General features: G+C 43.7%; 1 protein-coding gene across 4 annotated transcripts in view; it reads left to right on the forward strand.

The window, feature by feature from the left end:
* ldlrad4a (low density lipoprotein receptor class A domain containing 4a) overlaps positions 1-18,504 on the forward strand; it is a 320,137-nt gene that overhangs the window by 287,676 nt on the left and 13,957 nt on the right. For 3 of the 4 annotated variants that reach the window (XM_078215703.1, XM_078215704.1, XM_078215702.1), the window contains one exon: positions 13,927-14,081. In XM_078215703.1, the coding sequence (XP_078071829.1) occupies positions 13,927-14,081 (155 nt within the window). Of the gene's footprint in view, positions 1-12,984; positions 13,206-13,926; positions 14,082-18,504 lie in introns of those variants that run through there. The other variant, XM_078215705.1, reaches the window with a different exon arrangement.

Here is an 18,504-nt window from a genome sequence, read left to right on the forward strand (position 1 = left end):
CTTTCCAGTCCTCTGGGACCCTCCCTGCCTCCAGTGATTGCTGAAAGATCACCACCAATGCCTCCACAATTTCCTCAGCTATCTCTTTTAGAACCCTGGGTGTATTCTATCCGGTCCATAAGGTGACTTATCCACCTTCAGACCTTTCAGTTTCCTCACCATTTTGTATGCTCTTTCCTTTTGCTTTTATGCTGTCCTTGACTTCCCTTGTCAGCTATGGATGCCTCATCCTCCCCTTAGCATGTTTCCTCCTCCTTGGGATTAATTTCTGTTGTGCCTCCCGAATAACCCCCAAAAATTCCTGCCATTGCTGTTCCACTGTCTTCCCTGCTAGGCTCCCTTTCCAATCAACTGTGGCCAGCTCCTCCCTCATGTCTTTGTAGTTACCTTTATTTAATTGTAATACCGTTACATCTGATTCCAGCTTCTCCCTCTCAAACTGCAGGGTAAATTCTATCATATTGTGGTCACTGATCCCGAAGGGTTCCTTCACCTTAAGCTCCCTAATCAAGTCTGCCTCATTACTAATCACCAAATCCAGAATTGCCTGTTCCCTAGTAGGCTCTATGACAAGCTGCTCCAAAATACCATCTCTTAGACATTCCACAAATTCCTTTTCTTAGATCCACTACCTACCTGATTTTCCCAGTCCACCTGCATATTGAAGTCTCCCATGATTATTGTAATGTTGCCTTTTTTATATGCCTTTTCTTTCTCCTGATTTATTTTCTGCCCCGCATCCTGACTACTGCTAGGGGGCCTGTACACAACTCCCATCAGGGTCTTTTTACCTTTGCGATTCCTCAACTCTACCCACAGCGATTCTATGCCTTCTGATTCTATATCAATTCTTGCTATCGATTTAACTTAATTTCTTATTAACAATGCAACCCCCACCCCCTTTGCCCATCTGCCTGTCCTTTCGATAGGACACATATCCTTGGATATTTAGATCCCAGCCCTGATCCCCTTGCAGCCACGTCTCTGAAATGCCCACAACATCATACTGGCCAATTTCAATGTGCGCAATAAGCTCACTTACCTTGTTCCGTTTACTGCGCGCATTTAGGTCCAACACCCTCAATCCTGCATTGACCACCTTCCGTCTCATACTTGTCACCTTTTTTGCATCCTGGCTTATCCATCTAAAATTATGTTATAAAGCTTAAATTTTTCCTCATTGTTTCACCTAACTGTATCTTGAAATAATCACAAAATGTTATTTACTTGGCAGACCATTCCAGGTGTTCACTTTTTGCATGAAACAATATTTAACAATATCTGTTCTAAATGCTTGTTTCAACCATTGTATCTAATGTCTGTATTTTGCATTAAAGCAGCACTATTAATTTAACTCATCTACACTGTTCACTACATTTTTAATTGATCCTCAGAATATAAGCCATATTTATTACCACTGAAAAGGCAATAGCGGTCACCTTGAACAATTATTTTGTAGGTTTCCTTCCCTAAAAGGTAGTAGTGAATCAGTCTGGCGGATTTTATGGTGATGTTTCTGGTGCCAAAACACACATCACCAAATTTATTGAGTCTAATTTCACAAATCTCTATTTTTGAACTCACTTTGCCCGGATTTCTAGTCCAATTCCATAAACTGCTTCATTATCTTATTTCTGTAAAGTCACTAGTTATTTCCACTTACTCCATTCCTTTATTATACTTCAAACCTTTGAACATAGCATTATTTTCTTTACACTTCTGTCTACTATCTCTAAGATTTGAATGTATCATTTTATGACTTATTGGCCAGAATTAAACAATGGCATTCAAGGTGCAGTCTATCCAGTTTGATATGACAACAATAACAAATTATAGCACTTTAACAGTATGGTAGGTGGCACGGTGGCACTGTGATTAGCACTGCTGCCTCACAGCGCCAGGAACCCAGGCTCAATTCACGGCTTGGATGCCTGCCTATGCGGAGCCTGCATGTTCTCCCTGTGTCTGCATGGGTTTTCCTCCATGTGCTCTGGTTTTCTCCCACAGTCCGAAAGACATGCTGGTTAGGTGCATTAGCCATGCTAAATTCTCCCTCAGTGTACCTGAACAGGCAATGGAGTGTGGCGACTAGTAACTTCATTGCAGTGTTGTGACACTAATAAATGAACTTGAACTTAAACTAACATAATGTAATATCCCAGGCATTAATATCCAGGCCAGAAACTCCCAGGTATTTTGTGAAGTTGATTTAATTTGATTTATTATTGTCACATGTATTGGTACGCAATGAAAAGTATTGAATCTTGTGCTACACAAAGCATACTGTTCATAGAGTACATAGGGGAGAAGGAAAGGAGAGGGTGCAGAATAGAGTGTAACAGTCATAGCTAGTGTGTAGAGAAAGATCAACTTATATAATGTAGGTCCATTGAAAAGTCTGATGGCAGCAGGGAAGAAGCTGTTCTTGAGTCAGTTGGAACGTGATCTCAGACTTTTGTATCTTTTTCTCAATGGAAGAAGGTGGAAGATAGTATATCTGGGATGCGTGGGGTCCTTGATTAAGCTGGCTGCCTTTCCGAGGCAGCGGGAAGTATAGACAGAGTCACTAGATGGGACTCTGGTTTGCATGATGGACTGGTCTATGTTCACAACCTTTTGTAGTCTCTTGTGGTCTTGATTAGAGCAGGAGCCATGCTGTGATATATCTGGAAAGGATGCTTTCTATGGTGCATCGCAAAAATTGGTGATAGTCATAGCGGACATGCCAAGTCTCCTTAGCCTCCTGAGAAAGTAGAGGCATCGATCGGCTTTCTTAATCATAGCAGCAGAGTGGAAGGGTCAGGACAGGTAGTTGGTGATCTGGACACCTAGAAACTTGAAGATCACAACCATTTCCACTTCATTCCCTTTAATGTAGACTGGGGCGTGTCCTCCACTATGCTTCCTGAAGATGCTGACTATCTCCTTTGTTCTACTGACATTGAGGGAGAGATTATTGTCGCCGCACCAGTTCACCAGATTCTCTATCTCTTTACTGTACTGTGTCTCATCGTTGTTTGAGATCGAGCCACTGTGGTGGTGTCATCAGCAAACTTGAATTGGAGTTGGAGTGGAATTGGGCCACACAGTCATATGTATATAAGGAGTATAGTAAGGAGCTGAAGACATAGCCTTGCAGGGCATCGGTATTGAGGATCATCATGAAGGAGGTGTCATTGCATATCCTTACTGATTGTGGTCTGTGGGCTAGGAAGTCTAGGATCCAGTCACAGAAGACGGAGCCGAGTCTTAGGCCACGGAGTTTGGAGATGAGTTTTGTTGAAAGTTGACCTGTAGTCAATAAATAGGAGTCTGACATAAGTGCCTTTTTTATCCAGGTGTGCCAGGGTTCAATGTAGGGCTAGGGAGATGGCGTCTGCTGTGGACGATTGCAGTGATTGGCAATCAGTCAGGCAGTCTGGGAGGCCAGTGTTGATCCATACCATGACTAACCTTTCAAAGCACTTCATATGATGGATGTCAGAGCCACTGGGCAATAGTCACGAAGGCACGCTGCCTGGCTTTTCTTTGGTACAAGGATGATGGTTGTCTTCTTGAAGCAAGTAGGGACCTGAAGTTAGCCTAGACCCTAAGTTTTGCATTTGATTTTGGCATTGTTGAACATAAGGTGTTTCACTCCAGGCACGATTCAAGTGACCCTCCTGGAAGCTTTTATCAAACAAAGTTAATTTAAGAACACAGAATATAACAAAAAAAATTAACACAAGTTTTACCAATTAAAAGACTTAAACATGACACAATATAGCTCTTAGCAGCTAGCTATCTCTTTTCTTCCAAGGTAAATTTTGAAACTTTATTTCTTAGTGTCACAAGTAGGCTTATGCCCTGGAGCCTGCTGCACCATTTAATACGGTATCATAAGGTTTAGGTTAACTATAGAAAAGGAGCAACCAGAATAAACTAATTAATTGAGAGAGTTCCAACCTCAGGCAAGTGAGAACAGATCTAACCCAGGTAAACAGGAATCAAAGATTGGCTGGCAAAACCAGAACAGCAATGGGCTGTCTTCAAAGAAGTGACAGTTCAGGTACAAAGAGGTACATTCCTAGAGGAAAAGATAGAACAAATAAATTCAGTGATAGAGAGTAAGATAAAGTAGCAAAAGCATTCAAATGACAGATGTCATGTGGCTAATACAATCGAGAACCCGGCTGAATATAGAAGGAGATGAAGTGAAAAAATAAGAGAAGGAAAGAGAGAACATGAGGAGAGACCGGCAAAAAACATGGAAGCGATTCTATAGGGTTCTTTTTAAAAATTATTTCTTGGGATATAGGTGTTCCTGGCTAAGCCAGCGTTTTTATTGCCCATCCTGTGTGGGTTTCCTCCAGGTGTTCCAATTTCCTCCCACAGTCCAAAGATGTGCATGTTAAGTGGATTGGCCATGTTAAATTATTCTTTAGTGTCCCAAGATGTGTTAGTTAGGGGGATTAACATGGGGTTGCAAGGATAGGGCCTGGCTAGGATGCTCTGTCAGAGAGTTGGTACAGAGTCAGTGGGCTGAATGGCCTCTTTCTGCACTGAAGGGATTCTGTTTTCCCAAACTGCCATTGAGAAGGTGGTGGTGAGCCATGTTCCAGAAACATTGTAGTCCATTTGGTGTAGGTACACCAACTGTGCTGTTTGGGAAGGAATGACAATAGACTATTGAATCAAGGAATGCTTACAGTGCAGAAGAGTGCCATTCGGCCCATCGAGTCCGCACCGACTCTCCGAAAGAGCATCTTACCTAGGCTCCAGTCCCCCCCATCCTCCCTGCTCGCCCTGTACGTTACCCCGCACATTTACCATGGCTAATTACCAAGGCCAGAATTCCAAGTTAGGGTGGTGTGTGCCTTGGAGAGGATTTGCAGGCGGTGTTGCCATGTATCTGCTGCTCTTGTCCTGCCAGGTTGCAGGGGTCACAGATTTGGAAGGTGCTGTCAAAGGAGCCTTGGCAAATTGCTGCAGTGCATCCTGTAAGATGGTACGCACTGCTGCCACTGTGCATCAGTGGTGCAGGAAGTGGATGCTGGGGGTGGTGGATAGCTTGCCAATCGAGCAGGCTGCTTTGTCCTGGGTAAGATGCTCTTTCGGAGAATCGGTGCAGACTTGATGGGCCAAATGGCCTCCTTCTGCACTGTAGGGATTCTATGGAAAGTGAGGGATTTAGTGATGCTAATGTCATTGACTGTCAAGAGGTGATGGTTAGATTCTCGCTTATTGGGAATGATCATTGCCTGGCAGTTGCGAGTTGTGAATGTTCCCAATTATCAGCCCGAGACTGAATGTGTCCAGGTCTTGCTGCATGTGGGCATGTGTTTCAGTGTCTAAGGAGTCACAAATGGTGCTGAGCATTGTGCAATTGTCAGCAAACATCCCCACTTCTGGCCTCATGATGGAAGGAAGGTCATTGATTAAGCAGCTGAAGCTGGTTGAGCCTAGGACACGACGCTGAAGAACTCTTGAGTTTATGTTCCAGAACTGCGATGATTAACCTCCAACAACCACGACTATCTTCCTTTGTACTAGGTATAACTCCAACCAGTGGAGAGTTTGCTGCCTGATTCCCATTGTTACACTCCCAGTTGGTGTTTTAACTGGATGGGAAGATCCCAGAATGGAATGCTGACTCAAAGACTGTAACTTATTTTACAAAACATGGAGGAACAAATTCACAGGATCACTAATTTGTTTTAACAGGAAGAAAAAAAACATTTTTTAAAATGAAAAGATTGGATTATGATACAATGCCCTTTTACTCCCCCTTATCATAACAAATACACACTGACTTTAAGATTAATACGGATTACAAAGTACATTTTGTAGTGACATCACGCTGCCAAAGGCGGAAGCCTCTGGAATGGCAGAAGCAGCCATGCTGAACCAGTTATGTCCTTTTAAATTTCGCCACTTTTATGTTAATAGGCTTTGCACTGCTTCTGGGCGCGAAGCCGTTCTCACCTGTAAACTGGCCGGGAGCATAGTGATCTGGATTTTTGGCCTCCCATGCTATCTTCCTGGCTCGTCACACTGATTGACCGGCATCATAAAGTTTTCCTCTGGCCATCATTAAACCCGCTGGGCACAGGTCTCACTCCTTGATGGCCAAATGGTAGCAAGTTGAGTAACAATCTGAAAATCCTTCTTGCGTATTCCAGTAGCAGGTGATATTTTTATTCATTTGTGGGACATGGGCGTCGCTGGCTGGCCAACATTAATTGCCCATCCCTAGTTGTCCTTGGCTAGGCCATTTTTCAGAGGGCAGTTGAGAGTCAACCACATTGCTGTGGCTTTGGAGTCATTTGTAGGCCAGACCAGATAAGGATTGCAGATTTCCTTTCCTAAAGAACATTCGTGAACCAGATGGGTTTTCCCAACCATCAACAATGGTTTTATGGTCATCAGTAGATTCTTAATTCCAGATATTTTTTATTGAATTCAATTTTATGGGATTCAAACCTGGGTACCCGGAATATTAGCTGAGTTTCTGGATTAATAGTCTAGCGATAATACCACTAAGCCATCACCTCTCTGAGTGGTAGGAGTGATAGAGATTCCTGATCAGCCATGCGATGGAAAGAAAATTGGAGCCTTTACCATCCCTATTCATAGCTCCAGACTACAACGTGCATGTAAAGTGCATGTTGCTACAGCAACTTGAACTCCTTTGATGGGCATGTTGGCTCAGTTGGCTGGATGGTCAGTGTGGATTACATTGATGCCAGCAGCATGGGGGTTTGAATTCCACTCTGGCTGGAGTGGATTCAGGACTTGTCCTACTCATGGTGAAGATGGCTGTGCTTTGTGTTGGACCTGCCTTTGAAGAAGAAGAATAGCTTTTAGGGTAAATGCATCAGCTGGACTGGATGATGCAGTATTCCTCTCCAATTCTATCATCATTTCTGTGGCTCTCTGAGACGATGTTTGTTTTTCTCCATTCTTGGTGAGCTGACAGGTTGGCTAAGAGTCTGGTTGCAGTGAATCTGAGGGCTGAGGGAGTCAAGGGTACAGAGTGACACTGTTGGAGCTTTGCAACATGCTGTTCCTGAGAATGTAATTTTGTCAACAGACTGTTAACAATGAAGAAAAGTACACATTGTCACTTTTATATATTTGGAAAATCAGTGAAAGTAATTGAATAGCATCCAGAGTGTGAAAAATGAACATAGTTGCAGAAGACACAATTTTTTGTCCCTGAACAACCCCAAAGTTATTAGTGAGTTTAGTGATTTCTGAAATCATAAGCATTGCATGCGTTTATTGCTTTGTTTCACCAAATAATCATGTAAACTTCGGGTCAGAAATATTGATTAGATTGTATTGGATGTGTTAAACACTGACTGCACAGTTTCATCTTTTAGAATGATGTTGATAAACTCTGCTCCATAAACTCTGCTCTATTAATACAAAATTGGTCAGTTTGTAAAGGTAGTCAAAAAGATGGATAAAATAAACAACTCAAATCTATGAAAACGAAGTGAGAAACAAAGCAGTATTTTATATTCAGGTTAGCACTTCTCAGCCACTTGGCAACACATATTGTTATGTCTTATGTAACTTCTAGTGATTCCATCATTCTTTAAGAGAAAGGGAAAAAAATGCAACACACTTGCATTGCCACATCCTATGGGATAAGGCTTTGGGAATTGTAATGACTCAGGAAGCCTTATTGGAAAGGAACATACTTTATTACAGGATGCAAAATAAAACCACCACTGTGGTGTACACACACTGCTTGGGACTACAGTTCAGCAGACCCAGTCCTGGGCCTGCCTTAAAAAAGGCTCAGGTGATGGGTTCCAGCTAAGCAGGCCTGCCTGTTACCAGGGGAAGCCATAATCAACAAGCCCCACAGGGAGATCAATCAGTGATTCCCCACAGACCTTGTTGGGTTATCACAGGAATCTAACAGAGAGAAATAAAATGAAAACAAATAATAGAAAAAGACTGGCAAAAAAATTGTATGGTTCCTTTAAAAAATGTTGTTTCGTACATTGTTGTATTCTTTGACCTTTTGTCTGAACTATTCCAGTTCCCCTGACTTTATGACATGCAGTTGTTTATATTTAAAAATGGAGATGCAGATCTTGTGGAAATATTAGATGGCCTCAAAGATCTTGTTAACTTGATGACATAATTTTAATGTTAAATATCCATGCTTTTCAATATGGACACTCTCTTTGCCTGCTGATTTTTCTTCTCATGTGCTCAGCAGGAAATTAAAGGGTTTTATAATTGCTTACAAATACTGTTGATGGAAATTTCACTCTCAGAAAGGATTGTGCATCAGCGCTCATCTTGGCAATTGGGATTAGTTTAGGGGTTTTTTAAAAAAAGGGCGGCATGGACAAGTTGGGCCGAAGGGCCTGTTTCCATGCTGTAAACCTCTGACCCTATGACTGTATAGAAGCAAAGCTGGCTGACGGTGTCATTAATTCGTTAGCTAAAGAAAAAATAAGGCAGGCGCAATTCTACTGTTTTCAGGCTGAGTGTTCCCGCTACTGTGAAAACAGGAGTGAATTTCACTGCCGCTGGGAGCATCTGTCAGGTAAGATTCACCCACCCAATGCATGCAAATATATGCATCCCATGATTCACGCCAGCCACCTGCTGTTCAGAATTCAGAGCACCATCAGGGTGCTTGTGGACAGGTACCCCCCTCCTCTCAAAAATGGAAATGATGCCTCTCTCCCCCTCGCCCCCCCCGCCCCGCCCCTGCTGACGACGGGTGCACCACCAGCCCCTTATCTAAGAGGGGCAATCTCCCCCCACCACCCAAACAATGCCCTCCCACCAACACCACTACCACCACACAAAAGAGGAAGTGAAACCACTCATTCCTTTTCTTTGAGGAAACCACAGCTATTAATCAGGCTTAGAGTCTTTATAAACATTGTGATTAAGAACAGTGGAGGTACTTGAGATGAATTTAAGCGTGAGGAGAAAGGGAAATAAACACAGCTGACTGGAGGCTATAGAAATCCATTGCGATGTCAATCAAATCATATTTCAAAGCACTGCACTATTAAGTTGAAAGAGATCAAAGGTTTTCAATGGAACAGTGGGTCTCAAAGGTTCCAGCTTTCCAGGAAGACTCAAATAAAAGCTGTGTGAACATATTGGAACCGAATGAACAGCTGTGTAAAATGGCAGCTCTCTCTCTCTCTCTCTCTCTCCCCCCCCCCCCCTAAAATGGTGAAATTCACATTCCTGTCTGTCAGAGGACTTCATAGGGGTCAGCTGACACCTGCAGCATCTGACAGAACGGGAAATCCCTGCTGCAGAATGGAGCGCTGCTGTGAATTGAAAGCCTGCCAGCTGTCCAGGGGCATGGAGATTAAAGTGACCAGCCTGCTTCAAATCCTCACAGCTGACAGGCAGGAATGAAGATGTTAATGACTGAGTTGCCAGAAATCACCATGCCAGGGATGATCGTCAGGTCTGTCAGGGCTAGAATGGGCAGTCCAGCCATGAGACCTCCATCCCAGAGCAAGTGGTGAGATCACCCCCCACGACGCACGCACACACGTACGTTGTCACTGGGGTGAAGAGCTGAGTGGGAGTCTGAGGAGGGAGGAGTACGTGGAAGCTGAGGTGGGGGAGTTGGGTCAGGTCACCCTAATGCCTGAATAGTCGGTGTGGGGGGAGGGGGGAGTGTTGACCTGTTATTTAAGTGCTGGGGGGGAGGTACTCCCTGGGTGGGCTGGGGCGGGGGGGTCACCATTTCAGGGGTGGCCTTAATTTCAGCACTTAAGTTCCGTCTGTGCTCCTGCTCCCGGTCAACAAGCAAAAACTGAAGCAGGAGAATCCATCAAAGAAAGTTTTGCAGTGTTAGTCTGAGGAATTGGATGATCTCCTACGGGACTGCTTAGAGTCAGTGGACTGGTCAATATTTAAAAACTCTGCGACCAGCCTGAACGAGTACCCCACTATAGTAACTGACTTCATTAGTAAGTGTGTAAAAGACTGTGTGCCAAAGAAGCAAATCCGTGTGTTCCCCAACCAGAAACCATGGATGAACAGGGATATCCACTGCTTGCTGAAGTCCAGGTCAGAGGCGTTCAAGTCAGGTGACCCTGACCTATACAAGAAAGCCAGATACGATCTAAGGAGATCCATCAAAGATGCCAAAAGACAGTACCGGACCAAGCTAGAGTCCCAGGCTAGCCACACAGACCCCCGCCGACTATGGCAAGTCCGCAAGTCATAACAGGCTACAAGATGAAGGCATGTAAAATCGCCGGTTCCCACGTACTCCTCCCTGATGAGCTCAATGCATTCTATACCCATTTTGAGCAAGAGGTCAGCGAGAGCATGCCCTCCACCCTGGAAGAACCTGTATCTGGGGTCACCATTGCAGATGTCAGAGCAGCTTTCTCAAAGGTCAACCCATGGAAAGCGACTGTCCCAGTTAAGGTACCTGGACAGGCACTCAGATCCTGCGTGGATCAGCTGGTGGGATATTCGCAGACATCTTCAACCTATCTTTACAAAGATCTGAGGTCCTTATCTGCTTTAAGAAGATGACCATCATCCTGGTACCTGAGAAAAAAACCAAGCAGCATGTCTCAATGACTATCGTCCGGTGGCTGTGACATCCATCATTATGAAGTACTTCGAAAGGCTAGTCATGGCATGAATCAATTCCAGCCTCCCGGACTACCTGGATCCACTACAGTTTGCCTACTGCCGCAGCAGGTCCACAGCAGACACCATCTCCCTGGCCCTACACTCAACCCTGGAACACTTGGATAACAAAGACATCCATGTCAGACTCCTATTTATTGACTACAGCTCAGTCTTCAACACCATTATTCCCACAAAACCCATCTCCAAACTCCGGGGCCTGGGCCTCGGCTCCTCTCTGCGACTGCAGTCTGTGGGTTAGGAAGGATCCAATCAGTAAGGATAGGCAATAACACCTCCCCTCTCTCTCTCTCTCTCTCTTCTCCCTCTCCCCCCCCCCCCCCCCACACTATACTCCTTATATACCTATGACTGTGTGGCCAAATTCCCCTCCAATTCGACTTTCAAGTTTGCTGATGACACCACCGTAATGGGACAGATCTCAAACAATGACGAGACAGAGTACAGGAATGAGATAGAGAATCTGGTGAACTGGTGCAGCAGCAATAATCTCTCGCTCAATATCAACAAAATAAGGGAGATTGTCATCAACTTCAGGAAGCGTAGAGGAGAACATGCCCCTGTCTACATCAATGAGGATGAAGTAGAAAGAGTCGAGAGCTTCAACTTTTTAGGTGTCCAGATCACCAACAACCTGTCCTGGTCTCCCCATGCCGACACTATAGTTAAGAAAACCTACCAACGCCTCTACTTTCTCAGAAGACTAAGGAAATTTGGCATGGCAGCTACGACTCTCACCAACTTTTACAAGTGCACCATAGAAAGCATTCTTTCTGGTTGTATCACAGCTTGGTAGGGGCTCCTGCTCTGCCCAAGACCTCAAGAAACTACAAAAGGTTGTGAATGTAGCCCAATCCAACACACAAACCAGCCTCCCATCCCTTGATTCTGTCTACACTTCCTGCTGCCTCGGCAAAGCAGCCAGCATAATTAAGGACCCACGCACCCCGGACATACTTTCTTTCACCTTCTTCCGTCGGGAAAAAGGTACAAAGTCTGAGGTCACGTACCAACCAACTCAAGAACAGCTTCTTCCCTCCTGCCGTCAGACTTTTGAATGGACCTACCTTGCATTTAGTTCATCCTCTGCACCTTGACTATCACTGTAACACTGTAACACTACATTTTGCACACTCATTTCTTTCTCTATGAACGGTGTGTTTTGCCTGTATAGCGCGCAAGAAACAGTACTTTTCACTGTATGCTAATACACATGACTAATAAATCAAATCAAACCTCAAGTTCACATTGGTTCAGATGTCATTAACCTTCACCATTTAAGCACTCTGCTCCTTTACTACTGAATAAATCCACTTCTTATATGACCTGAATGAGATGCTCCTTCATCATGGGCTATCTTCCTCTGCAGTCTGGCAGCAGTAGAGGGGCAAATGGCCACTGAACCTAGCTCCTCGAAGCCCCTCAGGTTCCAGCATGCTAGGTCCATGCCATTCATGACCAGTACCAAAGCCTGTCTGGTGCATTTCCCTTGGTGGGGGAGGTGTGGTGAATGGGCTGTGGAGCCCGCCAATTGTATTATAATTAGGGGGTTTGCATAATAATTGGATTGTTGCTCGCTATGGACAGGAATCTAATCAGGGTCAGCGGGGTGAATTGTCTGAATCCCAATAGCCTTCAGGCCTGGCGGCAATCCTGATTTTTGGCTGACGCCCCATTCAGTAGAACATCGGGATTCCCGTCGGCTGTCTGACGAGGTCAGTGAATCTCTTTCTGCATGTTTCTTTGTGTGGACCAATATGCAAAATTTTTAAAAATTTTGACAACTAAGCAGCGAAATCTAAAGCACTGGAAAATGGTGCAGTGGCATGAAAGAGAATGTTTTGTTTGAAAATATAAGAGCTGTGAGTGTACAATGTCCTGAACATGTATATTTGAAAACCAGAAATATTGATTCACTTGCAGTAGAACTTGACAAAAATGTTTGGTGTATGCATATAGAAGATAATGTCTAATACACACTGATATTTTCAATGTCAGGGTTGTGAAGCAAGTAGCAAGAATTCTCCACAAGTTAGAGGGTGTTGCCTCATCCGTCCGTTGGACTTTGCACATATTCTCATGTACTGTTCTAGTTTCCTTTGTGGTGAGCTGGCTGAAGAACCCAGAAGTTGAAATGTCTAGTTCTTTTCCTGTGTATTTAATTTTAGTAAACAACTAGCAAAAAAAACCTCCTTTGCCAAGCAAAAGAGACAAGGCCATAAGAATTATTAATCTGTTTCCACAGTGCAAGCAACATCCTGCCACACGGTGTGTATCCTCGGCCATTGATTTCAGTTAATTTGTGGTTGTCATCGTCTGCTGTCTCTGCCACAGTGTTTTAAGTCTAGCACCTGAGTACTTGTGATATCTACAGCGCATGCAGACATTGTGAAGCTTCACACTGCCTCTGAAGTCTGCCTCACTCTGCTAATATAACATGTTCAAGTGCAGCTGGATGTGCATTGCTGAATTCCACATCTTGATTATGCAGAGTGATGAAGTGAATGTCACCAATGTGAAGGTTACACAGTCAAATGATTGGAGTTGGGAAAAAGGTAGCTCTTTTTAAATCTTCTTGTAGGATGTATTTTAAGTTCAGCCGAAGAGAACTGTTTCCAGTAATTATCTGGGTTTTATGTTTGGACTAGATACAATCAGGAGTTTGTTGAACTTTAGTATGCAACTGTCAAAATGCCATCAAATAAGTCATTTTAAGCGATGACTGCTAATTAAAGGATCTGACTCTGTTTCAAGTGTGATCTATCCTGACTGAAGGACACATTTAAGCTTGGGACAACCACCGCAGAGGTGCAATGGGGAAAGGTTGCTGTCTGAGGCCTTTTTTAACCATATTACACTGAGAGGCTAGAAGCTGTGTAGAATCTCTGGGCTGAATGCCTGACATGGAGTGCATTTTGTGAATATGGAGAATATTGAAATTGTGGTAAGGCACCTCAAGAGTGTAATATACTGTATGGAGAAAAGTTGAATTCTGTTGCACTTTCTCAAATATTCAGTTTAAAGTGTTTTGCCCTCCTGCTGTATGCCTGACATGGAATGTATATTGTAAGTATCAAGAGTATTGCAATTATATTGAGGCATCTCAGAGGATCCTGTACAAAGTGGAAAAGTTGAATTTTATTGCATTTTCTGTAATATTTGATTTGAAATGTTTTGTAATGTGCATTTTTACAAATTTCATGAATGAAGTATATTTGTGAAAAAAGTTCTATCCTGACAATTTTAAGCAAATTATTTTTTTCTCTGTTGTTTCAGCTGAACAAGAATTTGTCAAGATAATCATCATTGTTGTGGTAATGACAGTGATGGTCGTTGTGATCATTTGCTTGCTGAACCACTACAAACTTTTAACGCGGTCTTTCATAAACCGACAAAGTCAGGGCAGGCGGCAAGAGGAAGCTTTGCAGCCAGTAAGTTCAACACTGTACACTTATTGCTCAAATTGAAACTATTTTATAGAATAACAGTGTGGAAATATAGATTGTAAATGCATAGCCAGATCATTCCAAAGGACCTTTTAAATATATGCTGACTTCTGTTCCTAAATTGTTCATTACATTGTTATTGATCACTTTATTTACTTTGCAAAACTTTGGCTATTTGTAGAAAGTTTAAGAATGTGCAAGAATTAAAATCTTTTAAACTTTTATTGCTCCATTTTTGCAAGATGTACATCTGTTGGACAGTAAACGTTGGCTTCTACAATTTTGAATGTAATGAGGAATCTGTTGTTAGGTGCATTCGCCATGCTAAATTCTCCCTCAGTGTACCCAAACAGGCGCTGGAGTGTGGTGACTAGGGGATTTTCACAGTAACTTCATTGCAGTATTAATCTAAGTCTACTTGTGACACTAATAAATAAACTTAATCTTGAATTTGAAAAGAGAAATGCACAAACCTTTTACGGTTAGGATTTTCACATTTCCTGTCTCAGATATTTGAAGTGCTTGTTAGGTTTTGCTTAGGACACACATCATAAAAATCTTTGGTTTCATTAGGTTAAGAATCCATACATGTTTAAAAAGTATAATTTGAGTTTTAAAAATTTTCTCAAGTGATTATAGTGCAAATTAAGATAATTGGGAGTACATATAGTACGATAGTCACGGGTGAAGTGCCTGAAGATTGGAGGCAAATGTTGTGCCTTTGTTTAAAAAGGGCTGCAAGGAAAAGCCTTGGAACTGTTGTAGGAGTTGTAGTCCAGAAGTCAGTGAGGGTGGTGAGGTATTGGGGAAGGTATCAGGGTCAAGGGTGGGTACCGGTAGACAGGAAGGTGGGTTGAAGTGTGTCTACTTCAATGCAAGGAGCATCCGGAACAAGGTAGATGAACTTGGGGCGTGGATTGGTACTTGGGACTACGATGTTGTGGCCATTACGGAGACGTGGGTAGAACAAGGACAGGAATGGTTGTTGGACGTTCCGGGATATAGATGTTTCAGTAAGTGTAGGGAAGCTGGTAAAAGAGGTGGAGAAGTAGCATTATTAATCAAGGATAGTTTAACGGCTGCGGAAAGGCACTTCGAGGGGGATCTGCACACTGAGGTAATATGGGCTGAGGTTAGAAATAGGAAAGGAGCGGTCACGTTGTTAGGAGTTTACTATAGGCCCCCAAATAGTAATAGAGATGTGGAGAAGAAATTGCTAAGCAGATTATGGATATATGTGGGGGTCACAGGGTAGTTGTCATGGGGGACTTTAACTTTCCAAATATTGATTGGAACCTTTGTAGGTCAAATAGTTCAGATGGGGCAGTTTTTGTGCAGTGTGTGCAGGAGGGTTTCCTGACACAATATGTGGATAGGCCGACAAGAGGTGAGGCCACATTGGATTTGGTACTGGGAAATGAACCGGGCCAAGTGTTAGATTTGGTTGTGGGAGAGCACTTTGGAGATAGTGATCACAATTCGGTGTCTTTTGTTATTGCAATGGAGAGGGATAGGGCCGTACGGCAGGGCAAGGTTTACAATTGGGGAAGAGGTAATTATGATGCGATTAGGCAAGGATATTATGATGCGATTAGGCAAGGATATTATTAAACTAGAAAGAGGGCAGAAGAGATTTACTAGGGATGCTACCAGGACTTGATGGTTTGAGTTATAAGGAGAGGCTGGATAGACTGGGACTTTTTTCTCTGGAGCATAGAAGGCTGAGGGGTGACCTTATAGAGGTCTAAAAAATAATGAGGGGCACAGATCAGCTAGATAGTCATTATCTTTTCCCAAAACTAGAGGGCATAGGTTTAAGGTGAGAGGGGTGAGATACAAAAGTGTCCCGAGGGGCAATTTTTTCACACACAGGGTGGTGAGTGTCTGGAACAAGCTGCCAGGAGTAGTAGTAGAGACAGGCACAATTTGTCTTTTAAAAAGCATTTGGACAGTTACATGGGTAAGAAGGGTATAGAGGGATATGGGCCAAATGCGGGCAGTTGGGATTAGCTTAGGGGTTTAAAAAAAAGGATGGCATGGACAAGTTGGGCCGAATGTTTCCATGCTGTAAACCTCTATTACTCTATATAATTTGCATAAAGGTAAATAGATCTATGTAGTTGGCAAGTTGGAAAGGTGTTTTGCATATCCAGGCATGGTATAGTCAGAAGCTTTTCCCAGGGTGGAAGAGTCAATTAGTAGGGGCATAGGTGCGAGGGGCAAGGTTTAAAAGAGATGTACGAGGCAAGTTTTTTACAGAGAGGGTGGTGGGTGACTGGAACTCGCTGCCGGGGGAGGTAGTGGAAACAGATATGATAGTGGAAACAGATATGATAGTGACTTTTAAGGGGCGGACAAATACATGAATAGGATGGGAATGGAGGGATATGGTTCCAGAAAGGTAGGGAGTTTTAGTTCAGTCAGGCAGCATGGTCAGTGGAGGCTTGGAGGGCCGATGGGGCCTGTTCATGTGCTGCAATTTTCTTTGTTCCTTGGTTGTAGGAATTTAAATTTTAAAATTATTTCATGGGATATGTGCATTGGTGGCAAGACTAACATTTGATGTCCATTCGTTATTGCCTTGAGAAGGTGATGGTGAGCTGTCTTCTTGAACCACCGAGTTTGGGTATTCCCAAAGTGCAGTTAAAAAGGGAGTTCAAAGATTTTGACAGTGAAGAAATGGTGATGTAGTTCCAGGTCTGGATGATGTGTGGCTAGTAGGAAAACTTGCAGGTGCTGCTGTTCCCATGTGTTCATGTTTTAATAACCAGCAAGATGTCATGTGGAATAGATCATTGGTGAAGGAAAGCATTCTCCCTCATGCTGCTCCTTCCCCCACCTCCATCACCTGACCCACAATCAGAAGAAACTAGGGCAGAAATATCAATTACTAGAGTACGTAAGTTTAAGGTAAAAGGCGTTTAAAGGAGATGTGAGACGCAAGTTTTTTGCAGAGGGTGGTGACCATCCATCAAGGTGCCAAAAGTACAGTACCGGACCAAGTTAGAGTCCCAGGCTAGCCACACAGACCCCTGCCAATTATGGCTACAAGATAACGGCATGTAAAATCACTGGCACCAAGCATCCCTCCCTGATGAACTCAATGCATTCTGTGCCCATTTTGAGCAAGATATCAGCGAAAGCACACCCTCCACCCCGGAAGCTTCAGATGAACCTGTATCTGGGGTCACCATTGCAGATGTCAGAGCAGCCTTCTTGAAGGTCAACTCACAGAAAGCGACTGGCCCAGATGGGGTCACCGGACGAGCACTCAGATCCTGCGCGGAGCAGATGGGTGGGAGTATTTGCAGACATTTTCAACCTCTCTTTACAACAATCTGAGGTCCCTACGTGCTTCACGAAGATGACCATCATCCCAGTACCAAAGAAAAGCCAAGCCGCGTGCCTTAATAACTATCGTCTGGTGGCTCTGCCATTCATTATTATGAAGTGCTTCGAAAGGTTGGTCATGGCATGAATCAATTCCAGCCTCCCGGATTGCCTGGATCCACTACAGTTTGCCTACTGCCGCAACATTGTTCGTCATTCATATAAATGACATAGATGACTGTGGGGGGGTAGGATCAGTAAGTTTGACGATGACACAAAGGTTGGCCGGGTGGTTAACAGTGAGATTGAGTGTCTTGGGTTACAGGAAGATATAGACGAGAAGGTCAAATGGGCGGATAGGTGGCAAATGGAATTTAACCCTGAAAAGTGTGAGGTGATGCACTTTGGAAGGAGCAATTTGACAAGGAAGTATACTATGAAAGGTCTGACACTGGAAAGTTCCGAAGAACAAAGGGACCTTGGCGTGTTTGTCCATAGGTCTCTGAAGGTGCAAAGGCAGGTAAATAGGGTGATGAAAAAGGCATATGGCACACTCACCTTTATCAATCAAGGTATAGATTACAAAAGCAGAGAGATCATGGTGGAGGTGGAGTTGTATAGAACTTTGGTGAGGCCACAGCTGGAGTACTGTGTGCAGTTCTGGTCGCCACATTGTAGGAAGAAGGTGAACTCACTGGAGGGAGTGCAGAGGAAATTTACCAGGATGTTGCCTGGGATGGAGCATTTAAGTTATGAAGAGAAGTTGGATAGTCTTGGGATGTTTTCGTTGGAGCAGAGAAGACTGAGGGGGTGACCTGATTGAGATATTCATCATTATGAGGGGCATGGGCAGGGTGGATAGGGAGCAGCTGTTCCCCTTAGTTGAAGGGTCAGTTACAAGGGGACACAAGTTAAAAGTGAGGAGTTGGAGATTTAGGGGGGATTTGAGGAAAAACGTTTTTACTCAGAGGGTGGTGACAGTCTGGAATGCACTGCCTGGGAGGGTGGTGGAGGCGGGATGCTTCACATCCTTTAAAAAGTATCTGGATGAGTACTTGGCATGCCATAACATTCAATG

This window comes from Mustelus asterias, chromosome 7, assembly GCF_964213995.1.
Source record: "Mustelus asterias chromosome 7, sMusAst1.hap1.1, whole genome shotgun sequence".
Classification (NCBI taxonomy): Eukaryota; Metazoa; Chordata; class Chondrichthyes; order Carcharhiniformes; family Triakidae; genus Mustelus; species Mustelus asterias.